General features: G+C 36.7%; 1 protein-coding gene across 4 annotated transcripts in view; it reads right to left on the bottom strand.

The window, feature by feature from the left end:
- The window catches only part of OGDHL (oxoglutarate dehydrogenase L), a 55,199-nt gene that overhangs the window by 31,387 nt on the left and 9,953 nt on the right, over nucleotides 1–13,859 (bottom strand). For all 4 annotated transcript variants that reach the window (XM_067000688.1, XM_067000687.1, XM_067000689.1 and 1 more), the window contains exons 3-6: nucleotides 13,295–13,474; nucleotides 6,004–6,106; nucleotides 3,193–3,308; nucleotides 1,728–1,882 (exon numbers count right to left, since the gene is read on the bottom strand). In XM_067000688.1, the coding sequence (XP_066856789.1) occupies nucleotides 1,728–1,882; nucleotides 3,193–3,308; nucleotides 6,004–6,106; nucleotides 13,295–13,474 (554 nt within the window). The remainder of the gene's footprint in view (nucleotides 1–1,727; nucleotides 1,883–3,192; nucleotides 3,309–6,003; nucleotides 6,107–13,294; nucleotides 13,475–13,859) is intronic.

Genomic DNA, 13,859 nt, shown 5'->3' with positions numbered 1-13,859 from the left:
TCTGCTGCTGCTGCATGTATTCGGTACCCAGCAAGGAGCAAGTCTGATGAAAGGCAGCTGCTGACAGAAGGGGGAATCTGGAAAGACTTGACCCTGCACAGGTGTAAGAAGATGCTCAGACCAGACTACACGATCATCATCTCTCTTTGACATGTTGATTGATGCACACACATAGAAGCTCAAAATATTCAGTAAGTGTTTTATGTGAGGAAGACCCTTTGTTCAATAAGCTATACGTAAACACCACAAAGGATGAGAAACCTTACTGTAAAACGCAGTTTCAAGTACCTAAGTATGTAGTACTTGGAAGTAACATTTTTAAGAACAGATTCTTGAGCAAAATGATTGGGCTTTACAAAGCCACTATTCTCAGGAGCACAACCAGTTGTTCACAAAACCAGTTTTCTTGATCACTTTCAGACAAAAAAAAGCATGCTATAGATAGGTGGATAGAAACTTGTTTAAACTTTTTTCTTCCATTTTCAGCAGACAATTAATTTATCAGGAGAATAACATTTGGCTCCTGCATGGTACTAGAAACTGAAGATTCTTCCACAGCTTGGACAGGCAGGAATAGCAGCAAAAATGCCTGTCTCAAGATAAATGGAGATGGTTCATACTGAGGGCTTGTTAAACAAACTTACTCAAGTGCAATATTCACTTGGCTGTTAAGTGACTTTTTTTTTTTATTACACTTCTGTTTAAATTTAACTTTTAGCCTGACAAACAATCTTGTTATAATACTGGCAAACAAAATGCCTGGCAAGATATCTTCCAAGACCTCCAATGGATACTTCATTTTGAAGTATTTGAACAGAGAAGGTTAATCAAAAAACCTGCCTTCTAATATTGTTAACTCTTGTGTTTATCATATATGCAAACTGTTTCAAAATGTAAGAACTGGAATAAATCTCATGCCTGAGAAGAGAACCTTTTTCTAGGGAAGAAAGGGTAATTCAGTCTCTGGTGATACAGTATTTCTATACAGATAGCCACAACGGGAGCAATCAATGAGCTATTTCCAGACATGCTTTCAGATATTGCAGAGAACAAAATTCTTGCTGCCAGGTCATGCAACAGTACAGCACATTTTGGTGTACCTCAGAAGGCAAAGGGCAAAAACACGACTTGAAATAACATTATGTCTCTCAAATCCAGTCCCAACTTGGCACAGTTTTCCAAAGAGACGGTTAGCATCCCAGTGAGTCAAACAAAGCTCATATCAACATTTCACCCATCTACAAATCCTTGAGCTGACAGTTAGGACAACTTCTTTTGATGACATGCTACCAGAAAGATATACAGTACATACCAAATGTCAGAAGATCAGTATCCAAAGTTGTTCCATTTTCTGAAACAGGTTATGAATCTTTAACACTTAGCAGTAAGATGTTTCAACTAGTCTGCTGAAACACTTTTTTCACAGTTTTTCTCCAAAAGCTAATGAAAACATTGCCAGATTCACCACTAAAGCCTGTGCAAGTGTTAAAGTACACAGCCTTCCTTTTAAGAAAATAGAACGTGAAAAGTCATTACATAGACCTTGACATACCTCACAGTACACACTTTGCCTTGACATCGTGGCCAGGTTAACTACACTCACCTGTACTCCAGATTTCATTTAGACTCTTCACGTCCACATCAGCAGGTTATTGAGCCCACCAGCTTCCCACACCAGATTACACCCAGCAATCACAGCGCGGTTTCCCAGCACCACTCCAGCATACCTCATTGAGCGAACCAGCCTTGCCAACAAAGTCCTTTTTTCCTCATTAGTAAACTTCATAACACCTGGCGTCTCAAACTTCTGCCGGATCCACTGGCACTGCTCCACATCATTGATGAACATAAACTCCAAGCCTATGTGTTGGCAGTAGGTATTCTAGGATGCCAAAGCACCAATACAGAAGCTTTAGGAATTAACTGGCCATGAGGAAGCAAGTATATTTTTAAAATTATACTTTTTGTTACTCTTCTGAAAGCTATCTTTCCCACACTAGTCCTATAAGCAAACAAATATTTTAATGAATTCAGTTTGCATGCCAGTAAATTAAAGTTTTCTCTACAAAGCAACATTTCAAAAGTTGTGATGATCCAGCATTGTGCAATACTTTCAAAATAGGCCGATGTATCTGCCTTAAACTTACTCACATGTTTCACCTAATCTGAAACTTTTCTTACAGGCATAGCACAGTCTTTTCTTATACGCAACAGCAAAGATTGAGTGATTTATCAAAATTTATCCTGTCTTTTTAAACTGCCACCTAAAGTCAAGTAATAAAGACAATAAGACAGCTATAAAGCCTCATGCAAATTACCTGATAGCTGTCAATTCTCAGAAGGCTGAAAATCCAAAAAATAAACCAAGCTGCTCAGACCAGAGAAACAAAAGAAAAAAATAGCAAAGACACTTCAAAACTTTTATCTCCTATTTTTTTCTTACTTTAAACAGAACGATTCACCCAAAAAATGTGTTCAAAATACAGTCAATAGGAAAAACACATTGTGAGTTTGAGTCAAAACCATTCTGAACACACAGTATATGCTCTCTACTACCTCTGAAAAGGAATTTAATGTTAACTTCAGTGGAAAAAAAAAATCTAAAGCTCTGGCAAGAGGAGGGAAAACTGGAAGGTTACTTCCTCTTTAATACAAATCAGTTTCTTGAGGCTTTTAGATTTTGCTATTGATTTTCTCCATTTATTTGTACATTATGATTTTAAGGATTTTCTTGAGAACTGCTGCACAGACATGCTGGAAGTACAAAAACCAAAAAGCAAATATAGAGCTCTAAAGCACAACAGAAATGTGCCTGTGCATCAGATAAGCAGCTATAACTGTGGGTCAGATGTGCAAGTCAACACATTCCCTTAGTAACTGTATGCAAGTGTTTTGTCTCTGATAGGAAACACAATTACTAAAGGTTCTACTCCTTTCAAGCAACACAAGCTCTTTTTGCAAAACTAGGGCCTAAATTCTACCATATTCACATTTTTATACTCATCTTTAATCTATGCAGTTCAGACATCCAGTCAATGAAACTAATGGAGCTACCATCTCTAAAAAACTGTTCAAGGGTTATTTTGCTGTCATTTGCTGTATTAATAATCGTCAGTTCTTTGTGACTTACAACTAGAAAAATGTTCACTTGTCTTGGGATCTCAAATCACAAATCAAAGATGTCACACTGACCTCCAGCCGTTTGATGATCTCTCGTAAAGAAAGACTGTTCTCATTTCCTCCTATGAAAGTGGTTGTAGGCAGCTGAAAGACTTTGTCCAAATCTGATTCATGTAAGCCATAAAACCCTACAACACGTGCATTATCAATTAGCAAAGCAAGGTATGAAACAAAAATGAAATTAGAATTGTTTTTCAAGCCACCACAAATTGAAGTTTAATAAAGAAATATTAAAAAAGAAGGATACAGATCAAGAACTGAAAATGTCAATATTTTGGATGAATCCATTAGTACAATGAGCTAGATTCAATTCTGGAATTTAAAGAAATGCGTTCATTAAATAGTTATTGTTACGTAAGGAGTACAAGACTGATATCAATGCAAGTTAAAGAGACTGCATGACAATGTTAAACTTGAATGGAAAAAGGAAAAATAGCTTCTTAAAATTGTGTGTGTATATATGTATCAAAGTTAAAATACATTTTACAAATAAATATTTACATAGAGAGAAATTATATGTGTGCACATGTAAAAATATTTAAAAGTATTTAAATATTAAAAAATAAAGTTTCTCTATTTTTATTTTTGAATACTTTATCTTGATTCAAGATATGTTGCAGGCATCCACTGATTTGAAAACCACCACATAACTCTTAAATCAATGTATAATAGTGCTCTGCATTCCCTTTTAAACTTATTTCTTGAAGATAAAAGACAAAAAAGCAATTTAAAGATTAAATAAGTATGGAACTTAGCATTTAGAGTTGGAGTCAGGCCAAAGAACCGTGTTGCCATTACTTTTACTATACAGCATTTTCAGTAATAACACATTCTGTTTTAAAGTTAATATATTTTAAAATAATATATAGTAAAACAATACATTTTAAAGCATTGAATCTGAAGTGACTAAAACGGGTGTCTGTGTACCACCTTGTCTTCTTTCTGGCACTATATTTGTTTTTTTCAGGACCAAATTAATTCTATAACACACACATACACAAAAATGGGGAGCATAGTTTTATTTGAAACAAAGTAGTGCTACCATCCTGTATTCTTCTTCTTTGCTGTCTTTCTGTCAGGCTTCACAGGCTCCTCATGCTGTGTCATGCAAAAAGGCATATACAGGCACACACAGAACATCTGTGCTTCATACCATAGCAGTGCATATTTATGGAAGCATCACTTCATGTTTAAAGAGACACAATCTTACTGAAATCCAAGAGCTACTAAAAGCAATTCTAGAAACTGAACCACTTATTTGGCAGGTACACCTGTAACTAGCTGCATTTTAAAAGAAACTCCCAGAAGAAACTTCCTACCATGATGTTTCTAGAAGAAGAAACCAGAAGATGAGACAAAGAAAATCAAACACAAAACCAAACACTAAAATACTTTCTGGACTATCAGGGGCCTTTCGCAAGTTTTCTGCCTGGAACATTCAAGGATTTTTGTGTCAGACAGCATTCGAAATACTTCTTTTTCTTTTTTTTTTTTTTTCCTGTTCCAAGACTAGGTTAGAAATTGTTTCCCCTCACAAAATGAAATGTCACCTCAGTTACCACACTCTGAGGCACATCCCCCTCGAATCATTCACAGTTCTAGCACATTTTTCTGGTGCTCACGCCTTCAGTATGATCCCTTTTGGCCAGTCACAACACTGCACTAGGCTATCTGCAAAATTTTAAAAAATTTGTACTGACTTTCCAATAATTACCCATGATCTGAACAAATTATCTTTAGTTAGTAAACGTCCGTTGTAGGTACTTCCCTTTAATTAAAGTCGACAAACTTCAAAGTGAACCTTGATTTGTGTAAGCACCTCTGCCCTTAAAGACTTAAGCACTCTACTACTGCCTTTGAACAATCAAGGGTCAGAACTGCTTCTTTCCTACCACCAGAAATAGAAACCACAGAAGCAAAGAGGCAGTAGATGTACTTATAGCAAAACTAAGCAGAACTTGTATTATCTACTGCTTGCACTATGTTTTATGTAAGGTCCAAAGAGCTTGCCTACATATCAAAGAAAAATTGATTCACTGTCCTTAGCAAGTAGAATACCCCCTTTTAAGCAAACCAGGTGGTTTAAAAAGTAGAGGGAAATCAATCAGATGTTTCTTTATTCAAACAGAGCTGGAACAAAGAAACTGATCGGAACAATTCCTCAAAGAAATGCCCTCTTCCCAACCAGAAAACCCCTTGCAAAAGCAGATCCCAGTGTAGTATACTCTTCCAGCAGCAAACTAAAATGCTCATTGTTGGATTACATACAACTCAAAAATTCTATGGTTTTCATGTTTTCTTCTGAAAACTTCAAACAGACTTCTTGAAGTCTAACAGAAGGGCTAAGTAGCAGAGGCTAGAATCCAATTTTGGCATGAAACATGCCAAGTTCCCTCACTCACAATTTTGCTTATTGTTTTTCATATTGATAAGCCTTCATATGTCCCAGGTCATAACAAATATCAAGCATAAAGGATACAAAAGCAACTTAGAACACCAGAATCTTGGCCTGCTGTACTGATTAGTAATAATGTCTGGTGTGGTAAAAAAAAATGGAGGACTTCCTTTTTTTTTTTGTGTGTTGTGCTTACAATCATTATTCATGAGAAGGAGAATTCACAGGAACCTTACCTGTGATTCTGGAGCTGAAATTCCATCATCCTGAAGTCTGAGCCTCCTTACAGAGACACAAAGAACTACTTTGTGATATCATCAAGCAGAAAAAGTAGAAGCCTCCCTGAAATGTCTTATTCAATCACTTCAACCCAGGAGACAAAAAAGACAAGTGACTATTGCAAATAATAAGGCATACGGTACACTCACCAAGTTTATCGATCGTAGTGATTAAGTCAGATGGAACAAATGAATCCAAGTCTGCATCCAGAATCCCAAGAGGATCTAGCTGAGCAACATGATGGCCACGGATCTGACAAAAGGAAGAAAGCAAGAGAAAAAAAATCATGCTAATAAAAGTCAGACAAAGGGAAAAAGTCACCAATATCTCTCCAAAGCATGTAGATAGGCCATGAAGTCAAAATAAGCAAGCACTACTAAGGTCAAGAGAGAGTCAGATTTGAAACTTTTTCCACCAAGAACACAAAATAAGCATTATATCTCAGGATATGTACACTATTTCTATTAATAGCTGTTGACTACACATTAGGATGCAAGTTTTAGTTTGTCTGGCACACAATTTAAAGTAGAATTACACTGAAATCTAAGTAAAGAAACTGCTAAAGATGGTAAAATCTAAATCTCTGGGCAAAAATTAAGAAAAGATGACTAGTCTATAAATCACTTGCTATTTCTGCCATTTTGTATTTTTGTCTGAATCCTTCTTTCAGCAGCTGCAGAATAGCAAAATATGGCATTGCTGACTTAAAACACGGATTGATGAAAAAGAAATTTCTATTGGAATTGAACAGATCCGTCTTCACGAGCCTGGCTCCACATCACATAGCAACATCCATTTTCATTCAAGGAATTTTGGAAATTTCATCTGTGATATGAATGATATTCAAGACATCAAGGAACATGCTCTGGGGAGTTTAGTCACCTTTCTGTTAGCAGAATTACTGGTGTCAATGTATGCCACAAGCTGCTATAGATTAGTGCCTTATATTAACGTGTGACATTACTGCTGAAGAAACAATGAATTGATTCAATAGAGCCACACAGGTTTTTTGTTTTATACAATCTCTGTTACGCATGAATCAAATATACCAAAGTAGCTCATTAGAAGTTTTTTTTTTCAATGAATACATTACTGTTTTCTCCTTATTACTTTTCTTTTTAAGGACAAAGTTCACATCACCTGGATAGATTTTCATTCACACTGTTAATATCCTAATTGTCTCTAGGAAAAAAATATTAATAATAAATTACATCACACAGTAATAGGGAGTGATGAAAGTGTGGCTTGTTTACAAGAAGTGACTTACAAAAACACTATTCAGATGTTCTACATTTGCAGGAGAGTTTACAACAAAATCCACTCCACTCGTAAGCTAACAAACCTAACTAAGGCATCTTTTTTAAAACCACCAGACCTGTAAATTCAGTCTGGCCTCTGAGATTGTTTGCATCTCATGAATCACCAGCAATAAAGCTCTGACAGGCCAAATGATGCCCACGGCAACATCTGTGCCACCTCATTGTTTACAGCAGCACAAAGTCTATCTGACTGGAACTAAGCAAACAATTCTGTCTCAAGCATCATCAACAGGAAAGAATTCACCTCCCTAAGCTACATCTGCTGCACAGTATTAGGAGGAAGACGAGTATTAGCAAGAATGCCAAAACCCAAAAGAGCAAATCAGTAAAGCGCTGTGCCAAATTACATGCCAGGAGCAGTCAGGTCTTTTACTAAAGCACAGTATTTTCCACAATATCAAGTTACTTTTTAATAACAGCACTCCAGAAGGGGAAACTTAACAATTTGGCAACAGATAACTGGTAAGATAACACTAGACACTCTATTATAATGAAAATGTATACAACTATCTAGTTTTCTAGTGTGTACCTGATTCATCTGTCTACACAATACAAAGAGAGCTATAAGATTCAGCAGTACAGGTTGGGGAAAATCAAAGCTGTCTTCTTTTCTACCCATCTACAAACAAGCTACACAACAGAGCTCATATTCTGATTGCAGAACAGTCATTATTACCCACAATAAATGGGACCTAAAGAAAACCAAAAGGATGAAAAATTCATCATTACAAGATGAGTTAAATTCATCAACCCCTGAGAGAGAAGGGGTATTTTTAAAAATTAACAAAACAAGAAAAGGCCTGAAGTAAGAGTGTCAAAACTGCCATATGTGAGATTCATAATCTACAAGAGACTTCTGATCACTAGTCCTGGAGAGATTACAAATATTTTGGAGACAACAAAGTGATGCAAAGGTAAAAACATTTAGAGACTGTTACTACAATGATATTGTTCTGGAAATGTTCCCCGTACCCTGCCAGGATTTGTCCATAGAAAAGAAAAAATAACTACATATACCACAGATTTTATACATGTCTATACTTCCAAGCAAAAAGGTTTGTATTTTTCCAGTGCATAAGTACTGTATGAAAATTACACACAATATACTTCCATAGACAGCTGCATCCTCATCCTTTGGTTCGTAAGAATAATGTGCTATCACAACTGACAGTATTTAAAACTGGCTGTCCTGGTTTTGGCTGGGATAGAGTTAATTTTCTTTCCAGTAGATGGCACAGTGCTGTGTTTTGGATTCAGGACAAGAACAATGCTGATAACACACAGATGTTTTAGTTGGTGCAGAGAAGCGCTTGCACAGAGCCAAGGGTCACTTTTCAGCTCCTCATGCTGCCCTGCCAGCGAGGAGGCTGGGGGTACAGCAGAGCTGGGAGGGGACACAGCCAGGACAGCTGGCCCAAACTGGCCGGAGGGATGTCCCACACCACCCCGTACCCCATGGCATCATGCAGAACAATAAACCAGGGCGGTTGGCTGGGGTACGGCTGCTGCTTGGGGACCAGCTGGGCATCAGCAGTGCACTGTATGTCACTTGTTTTGTATATTCTTTTATCATTATTATTAACACTTATTTTTTTTCCTTCCTTTTCTGTCCTATTAAACAGCCTTTATCTCACCCCATGAGTTTCACCTTTTTTTCCAATTCTCTCCGCCATTCCACTGCAGGGGGTGTGAGTGAATGACTGCTCAGCTGCTTGCTGGGTTAAACCACAACGCTGGCTCAACTTGCTCTTGACTTGATTTAGGAGACAGCAACAAAACCAAAACCTTGACCCCAGTGCTGCAAGCGTCACTGAACAGAGGAAAAGCTACCACCACCTATGCTTATGAGTAGCTGGAGGAGATGGGGGCTTTCAAACTTCAGTCGTATTGAAGAAAGTAAATGTCAGTATCATAGTTCAGACAGTGACGACTTTGATTTTATCTGGGAGCTCAACACAGGCTCTTTTCTATCAAAGAGGAACAAGGTTGTATTGCTAAAGTATCCATTAACCTGGAAGCATTTGAGAGTGACTTAGAAGTGAAAGTGAGCTTTTAAAGCAGGAAATGCAAAGAACAAACACGTAACTCAGCAGGGCTGCCATCCCTAAAGGCTTTCAAGACCACTAAAAGCTGAAAGCCCCCCCCTCCCTTTAATATCTTTGATACACCACATGGGAAAGAGTTGTAATTCAGTTACTGGAAATGCTGTGTGAACACAAAAAAGGATAATCTAGGAGAAACAAGAATCCGGGGTGGGAGGGGCTGTGTTTTCATCCTTATCAGAACAGCTGAGAAATAAAGACAAGTTGTTGTGAAAAACAGAAGCTCATGAAGTACACCATATCCACTATGCCCAGTTTTCACAAGAGGTAGGGTGAGAGTGAAAAAGAGGATGAGAATGAGCAAGCATAAAATCGCAAGTGAACATGCAAAGAGATAGCATATGAGCAAGCAAGAAAGCAAGCAAGGAAGATCTTTCAGTTTAATCAGATGAGATAAAACCTCTATATGCTCCATTTAGAAGCTTCGCAAATCTTTCTCCTGCTGAATCATACAATCTTCAATCTGGAAAACATACATCACCATGCCGGACTCTCATGCCAAAAGGATGCATGCAAGTGACTTGTGGTCATTAAAGGGTAACATTAAGGGCTAAATGGTGATCCTGTCTAGACCATGAAATCTAGCAGGAGTTAGTCTAAAGGACCCATTTTTACTCACCTTCTGAATAACTGGGTGGTTACTGCTAAGGACAGCATACCCTCAAAGCACGGCTTGTAGATTGTGCCCTGATACACATATCCCTTAGCACAACCAATTTTTTGCAGTTTGCACATTTCATCTTTTGGGACTGAACAAAACCAGGTAAAACAGGCAAATAGAAATGACTGTTCACGGTCAATGTTTCTAACAGATAATTAATTAAATACTGTATTCGTACTACACCTCATAGGCAATTTGCAAAGCATGATAAAGCCATCCAGCCAAAAAAAAAAAAAAACCACAAGTGATTGCTATATGCAGTAACTGTGGCCATCAAATGAAATTTACAGTACTATCCCACACTGCGCTTCGATTCATCATTTGTAAAGCAATCTGCAGATCTTGGCAAAAAAAAGTTTCATTATTTTTCTTGTTTCAGAGCAAGATACTTTAGAGTTTTTGGTTTGTTTTTTGTTTTTTTAACTCTCCTCCTGGGTTGACAGATCTTTTAACATGAAGAGAAATACATTACTGATCTGAAAACAAATCAGTTACTAGAGATTAGTGTGCAACAAGAACAGAAATTAGTAATGTCTTGCAAATGAAGTTAACATTTTGAAGGCCATTGCAACGGTTAGTGCATCGAGGACAATTTTCCTGAAGTATTTTAATGTTTTTAAATTGAATGTGATTTTATTTTTTTCCAACTAACAAAAGTCATAAAGACTTTTTTTTTTTGTTTAACACTTTTAGTTAGAGTTGAAGTGTTTGCCTCCTATTATCCTGATGTACACATCACTTCAGAAGACACTATACTATCCTTCACACCTCCAGAAGGCTTTCTGTACTATTTCATCAACCACAGTGCTAAGAAGTGCTGTTTACAAACATAAACAAAAGGAAAAAGAAAGTCAAATGGATATGGCTATTCCTGCAATTTTTGTTGTAACTTAAAAGAAATGAAAAATTTTAAGGAAAATTATCCCTGATCTACCATACTACATGATCTACAAGTGCTACAAGACTACTTAGTCTTATTCTATATTATTTTATGAAAACACAGTTTAAGAAGATAGTCAATTTGAACATGAGATCCTTTGCTCTAGATAAGAAAAGAGAAAGATAAACCCTTTCTAATATAACGTGAAGGATAAATGTAATATCTTAATTAGTTAATATTTAGCAGAGGTGTTGAAAGTATTTGTGTTTTAATTGAATTGGTTTTACTTTTTAAGAGTTAAATCAATAACAACAAATACAAATGTGCCATATGCAGGGTCAAAGGATTCACAAACTCTGAAGGACCAAGCCAAAAAACCCTTGAGCCAGTACTGATAATGATGCTCTCTCAAAACCACAAAAAGAACTCCCCACATTACTTAAACAGAAACAGGACACAAACAGGTACACTTTAGAGCTAGTGCCAAGTTTAATTTTTTCAAAGAATTTCAGCCAAAATGGAAAAAAGTCCCAAGAATTGCTGTGCCAGAGACTTCAAATATTTGCTCCAAATATCAAACAAAATCCATGAGTGTTTTGCATCGATACAGAACTTAAAGCCCTAAATCTGATTCAGCTTCAAATTAAAATGTCATTATTGTTAAATGTATCAAAACAGCCACTCATTTAATAAATACCTCAGCAAATCACAACGCATCAAAGCAGAGTCAGTAGTCAGAGACTCCATTCTAGTACACTGTTCATGCTTTCTAGACATAGATTCCAAAAAAAAAATCTACTTTAGAAAAGAAGAAGTAAAGCATTTAATTTAGAATCATTCTAGTGTCTAAGCTTATTTTTGTCAAGCACACACATTTCACTGGAAATCCCTCTTTCATTGCATCCCGTGCTCTGCTTTAGAAAAAGCAATAGATTAACTGCCTTTCCAGGAGACCTGCTCAACAGACCACAAAGCAGTTTACCACAAAAACCATAAAACACTGACAGGTTTGAGAAATGAAAATTCTGTATCTTTCTCAATTTCATTTCATTATCAGGCAAAGGAAGGTCACAAATTGATCTAATCCCTTCAACGCTGAATTTAGAGGGTATTAAATACCTTTTAAAAACAGACAGTTGCCTTAGGTAATCCTCTTTCATTGTTTGTCACAGACACATAGGTGCCTGCCATTTATAGGGACATTTCTATTCCATCATTTGAGTCAGATAACACACACTTTCAAACACAGGAAACAAAACAGCACAATTCCAAGTAAATGCTGTCAAAGCAGGTCAATGTTCTCTAATTTTCTCTAATTCTTCAATAAAATTTTACTCCAAGCAAGAGTGAATGGGCTGTAGTAGTAGTTTACTGCATAGATATTTCAAACTGAATTTCCTATTTTGTCTATATTCACAAATCTTTCTCCAACAACATACCTCTCCAACAGCTGCATTAGCAGAGTTCATATTTGAATCAACAATGATAATGTATGCAGAAAGGCAAGTTTAAAAAAAAATAGCGTTCCTTTTCCATTCCTCCATCATAGCAAGCAGGAGATGAAATTCTTAGTGTTGAGAAGAACAGATCTGTTCAAGTCAAACTGTAGCTAACTTCTCGAGAAGTTACAAATTTATTAAAAAAAGGCAACAAAAATCCATTTTAAAAATCGAACTGGAATGTGCTGCTCAACACACATCTATAGGTTTGGGGTTTGCTTATTTGTTCGTTTCACACTGTTTTCAAGCCCTTATTGAATTTAAGTTATTAAACACAAGTCCAAATAAAAACACTTAATCTTGTTTTACATTTAGAAAATATCTAACCAAAACCATTGTAGCACTTCCAAAATCCTTTTCCTTTTAGAGGAAAAAAGGAAATTACATTTAATTTCTTAATTCAAAAGTTAAAAAAAATGTGTGAAACAAAGTCAATTTTGATGAATAGCTTCTCTAAGAGAAATTCATCAAAGCTGACCCAAACTCAGTACTTTCAGCCTCCCAAAATTCAATCTCTGTTTAATTTATTACTACTCCTCTCTCTTTTTACTTATTATCCTGCTGAAGTCAAAAACCTCAACATTCACACTAGATGCATGAGAAGGAAAGCACATTTCCTCCTGTCATACAGAAAGACTGAAGCATTTAGACCTGTAACAGCTTCCCCAGAGGTGAGGACAAACTTAGATCATGAAAAGGTTTGCAGCTGAAGAGTGGGAAAAGTACTTATTTCATTGCACACATCAGGACATCCATTAGTACCTCCACATCTACGACAATTCTGTTCATATGAAGCAAAATTACTTTAGGTAATTATTACTTAGCATTCCAACTTAGTCAAGCATCTTACTGAGTCAGAGGAAAAAAATAATCTTAACAGACAGAAATTAAGATCAGAGGACAAACAAGAACATTAAAAGGAAGAAAAAGTTGTTTGCGAAGGAGAGAACCTCCCACCTTTAGCCCAGCGTACACTTACTTGGTATGCTCTTATCAAAGACTGCACAGCAAGATGATCTTCAACAAGTTTTTCAGCTTTACTTGGTGTCTGGGCCAGGCCATGGCTCTGAAGAAATGACGCCTTTCTTTCCAGCTGATCTGGTAGATGGGGATCATATGCTTGGCCAGCATTAGTATTGCGGAAAAACAAATCCCAGGACTGGACATGTGTACAGAGGAGGAAGGAAGGAAGAAAATTTATTACTTCAAACAAAAGTTTCCACCAAATGCATCAGCTACAAGCTGGAAATCATACCTCACTGCGTTACAGTATTAAGTACGACTAATAGCCAGCAACAGGAGAGAATAAATACAACGCAAGATGAAAGGTCTGTCTTGTCCTGACTGTCTCTATAACATTGTAAGCAATGACATAGAACAGAAGAGAATATCCCGAGTTGGAAGGGACCCACAAGGATCATGGAGTCCAGCTCCTACGTATGATATGCTCCACACCTCTGTAGCAACTCCATATTTTCATTTACACAGAAACGTTTTTGTCTAATCTCTTACACTGAGCTTGTTCAGTGGAAAACTCTCCAGCA

This window comes from Anser cygnoides, chromosome 7 (assembly GCF_040182565.1).
Source record: "Anser cygnoides isolate HZ-2024a breed goose chromosome 7, Taihu_goose_T2T_genome, whole genome shotgun sequence".
NCBI classification, from domain to species: domain Eukaryota; kingdom Metazoa; phylum Chordata; class Aves; order Anseriformes; family Anatidae; genus Anser; species Anser cygnoides.
This window is presented reverse-complemented; position numbering and strand designations above follow the sequence as displayed.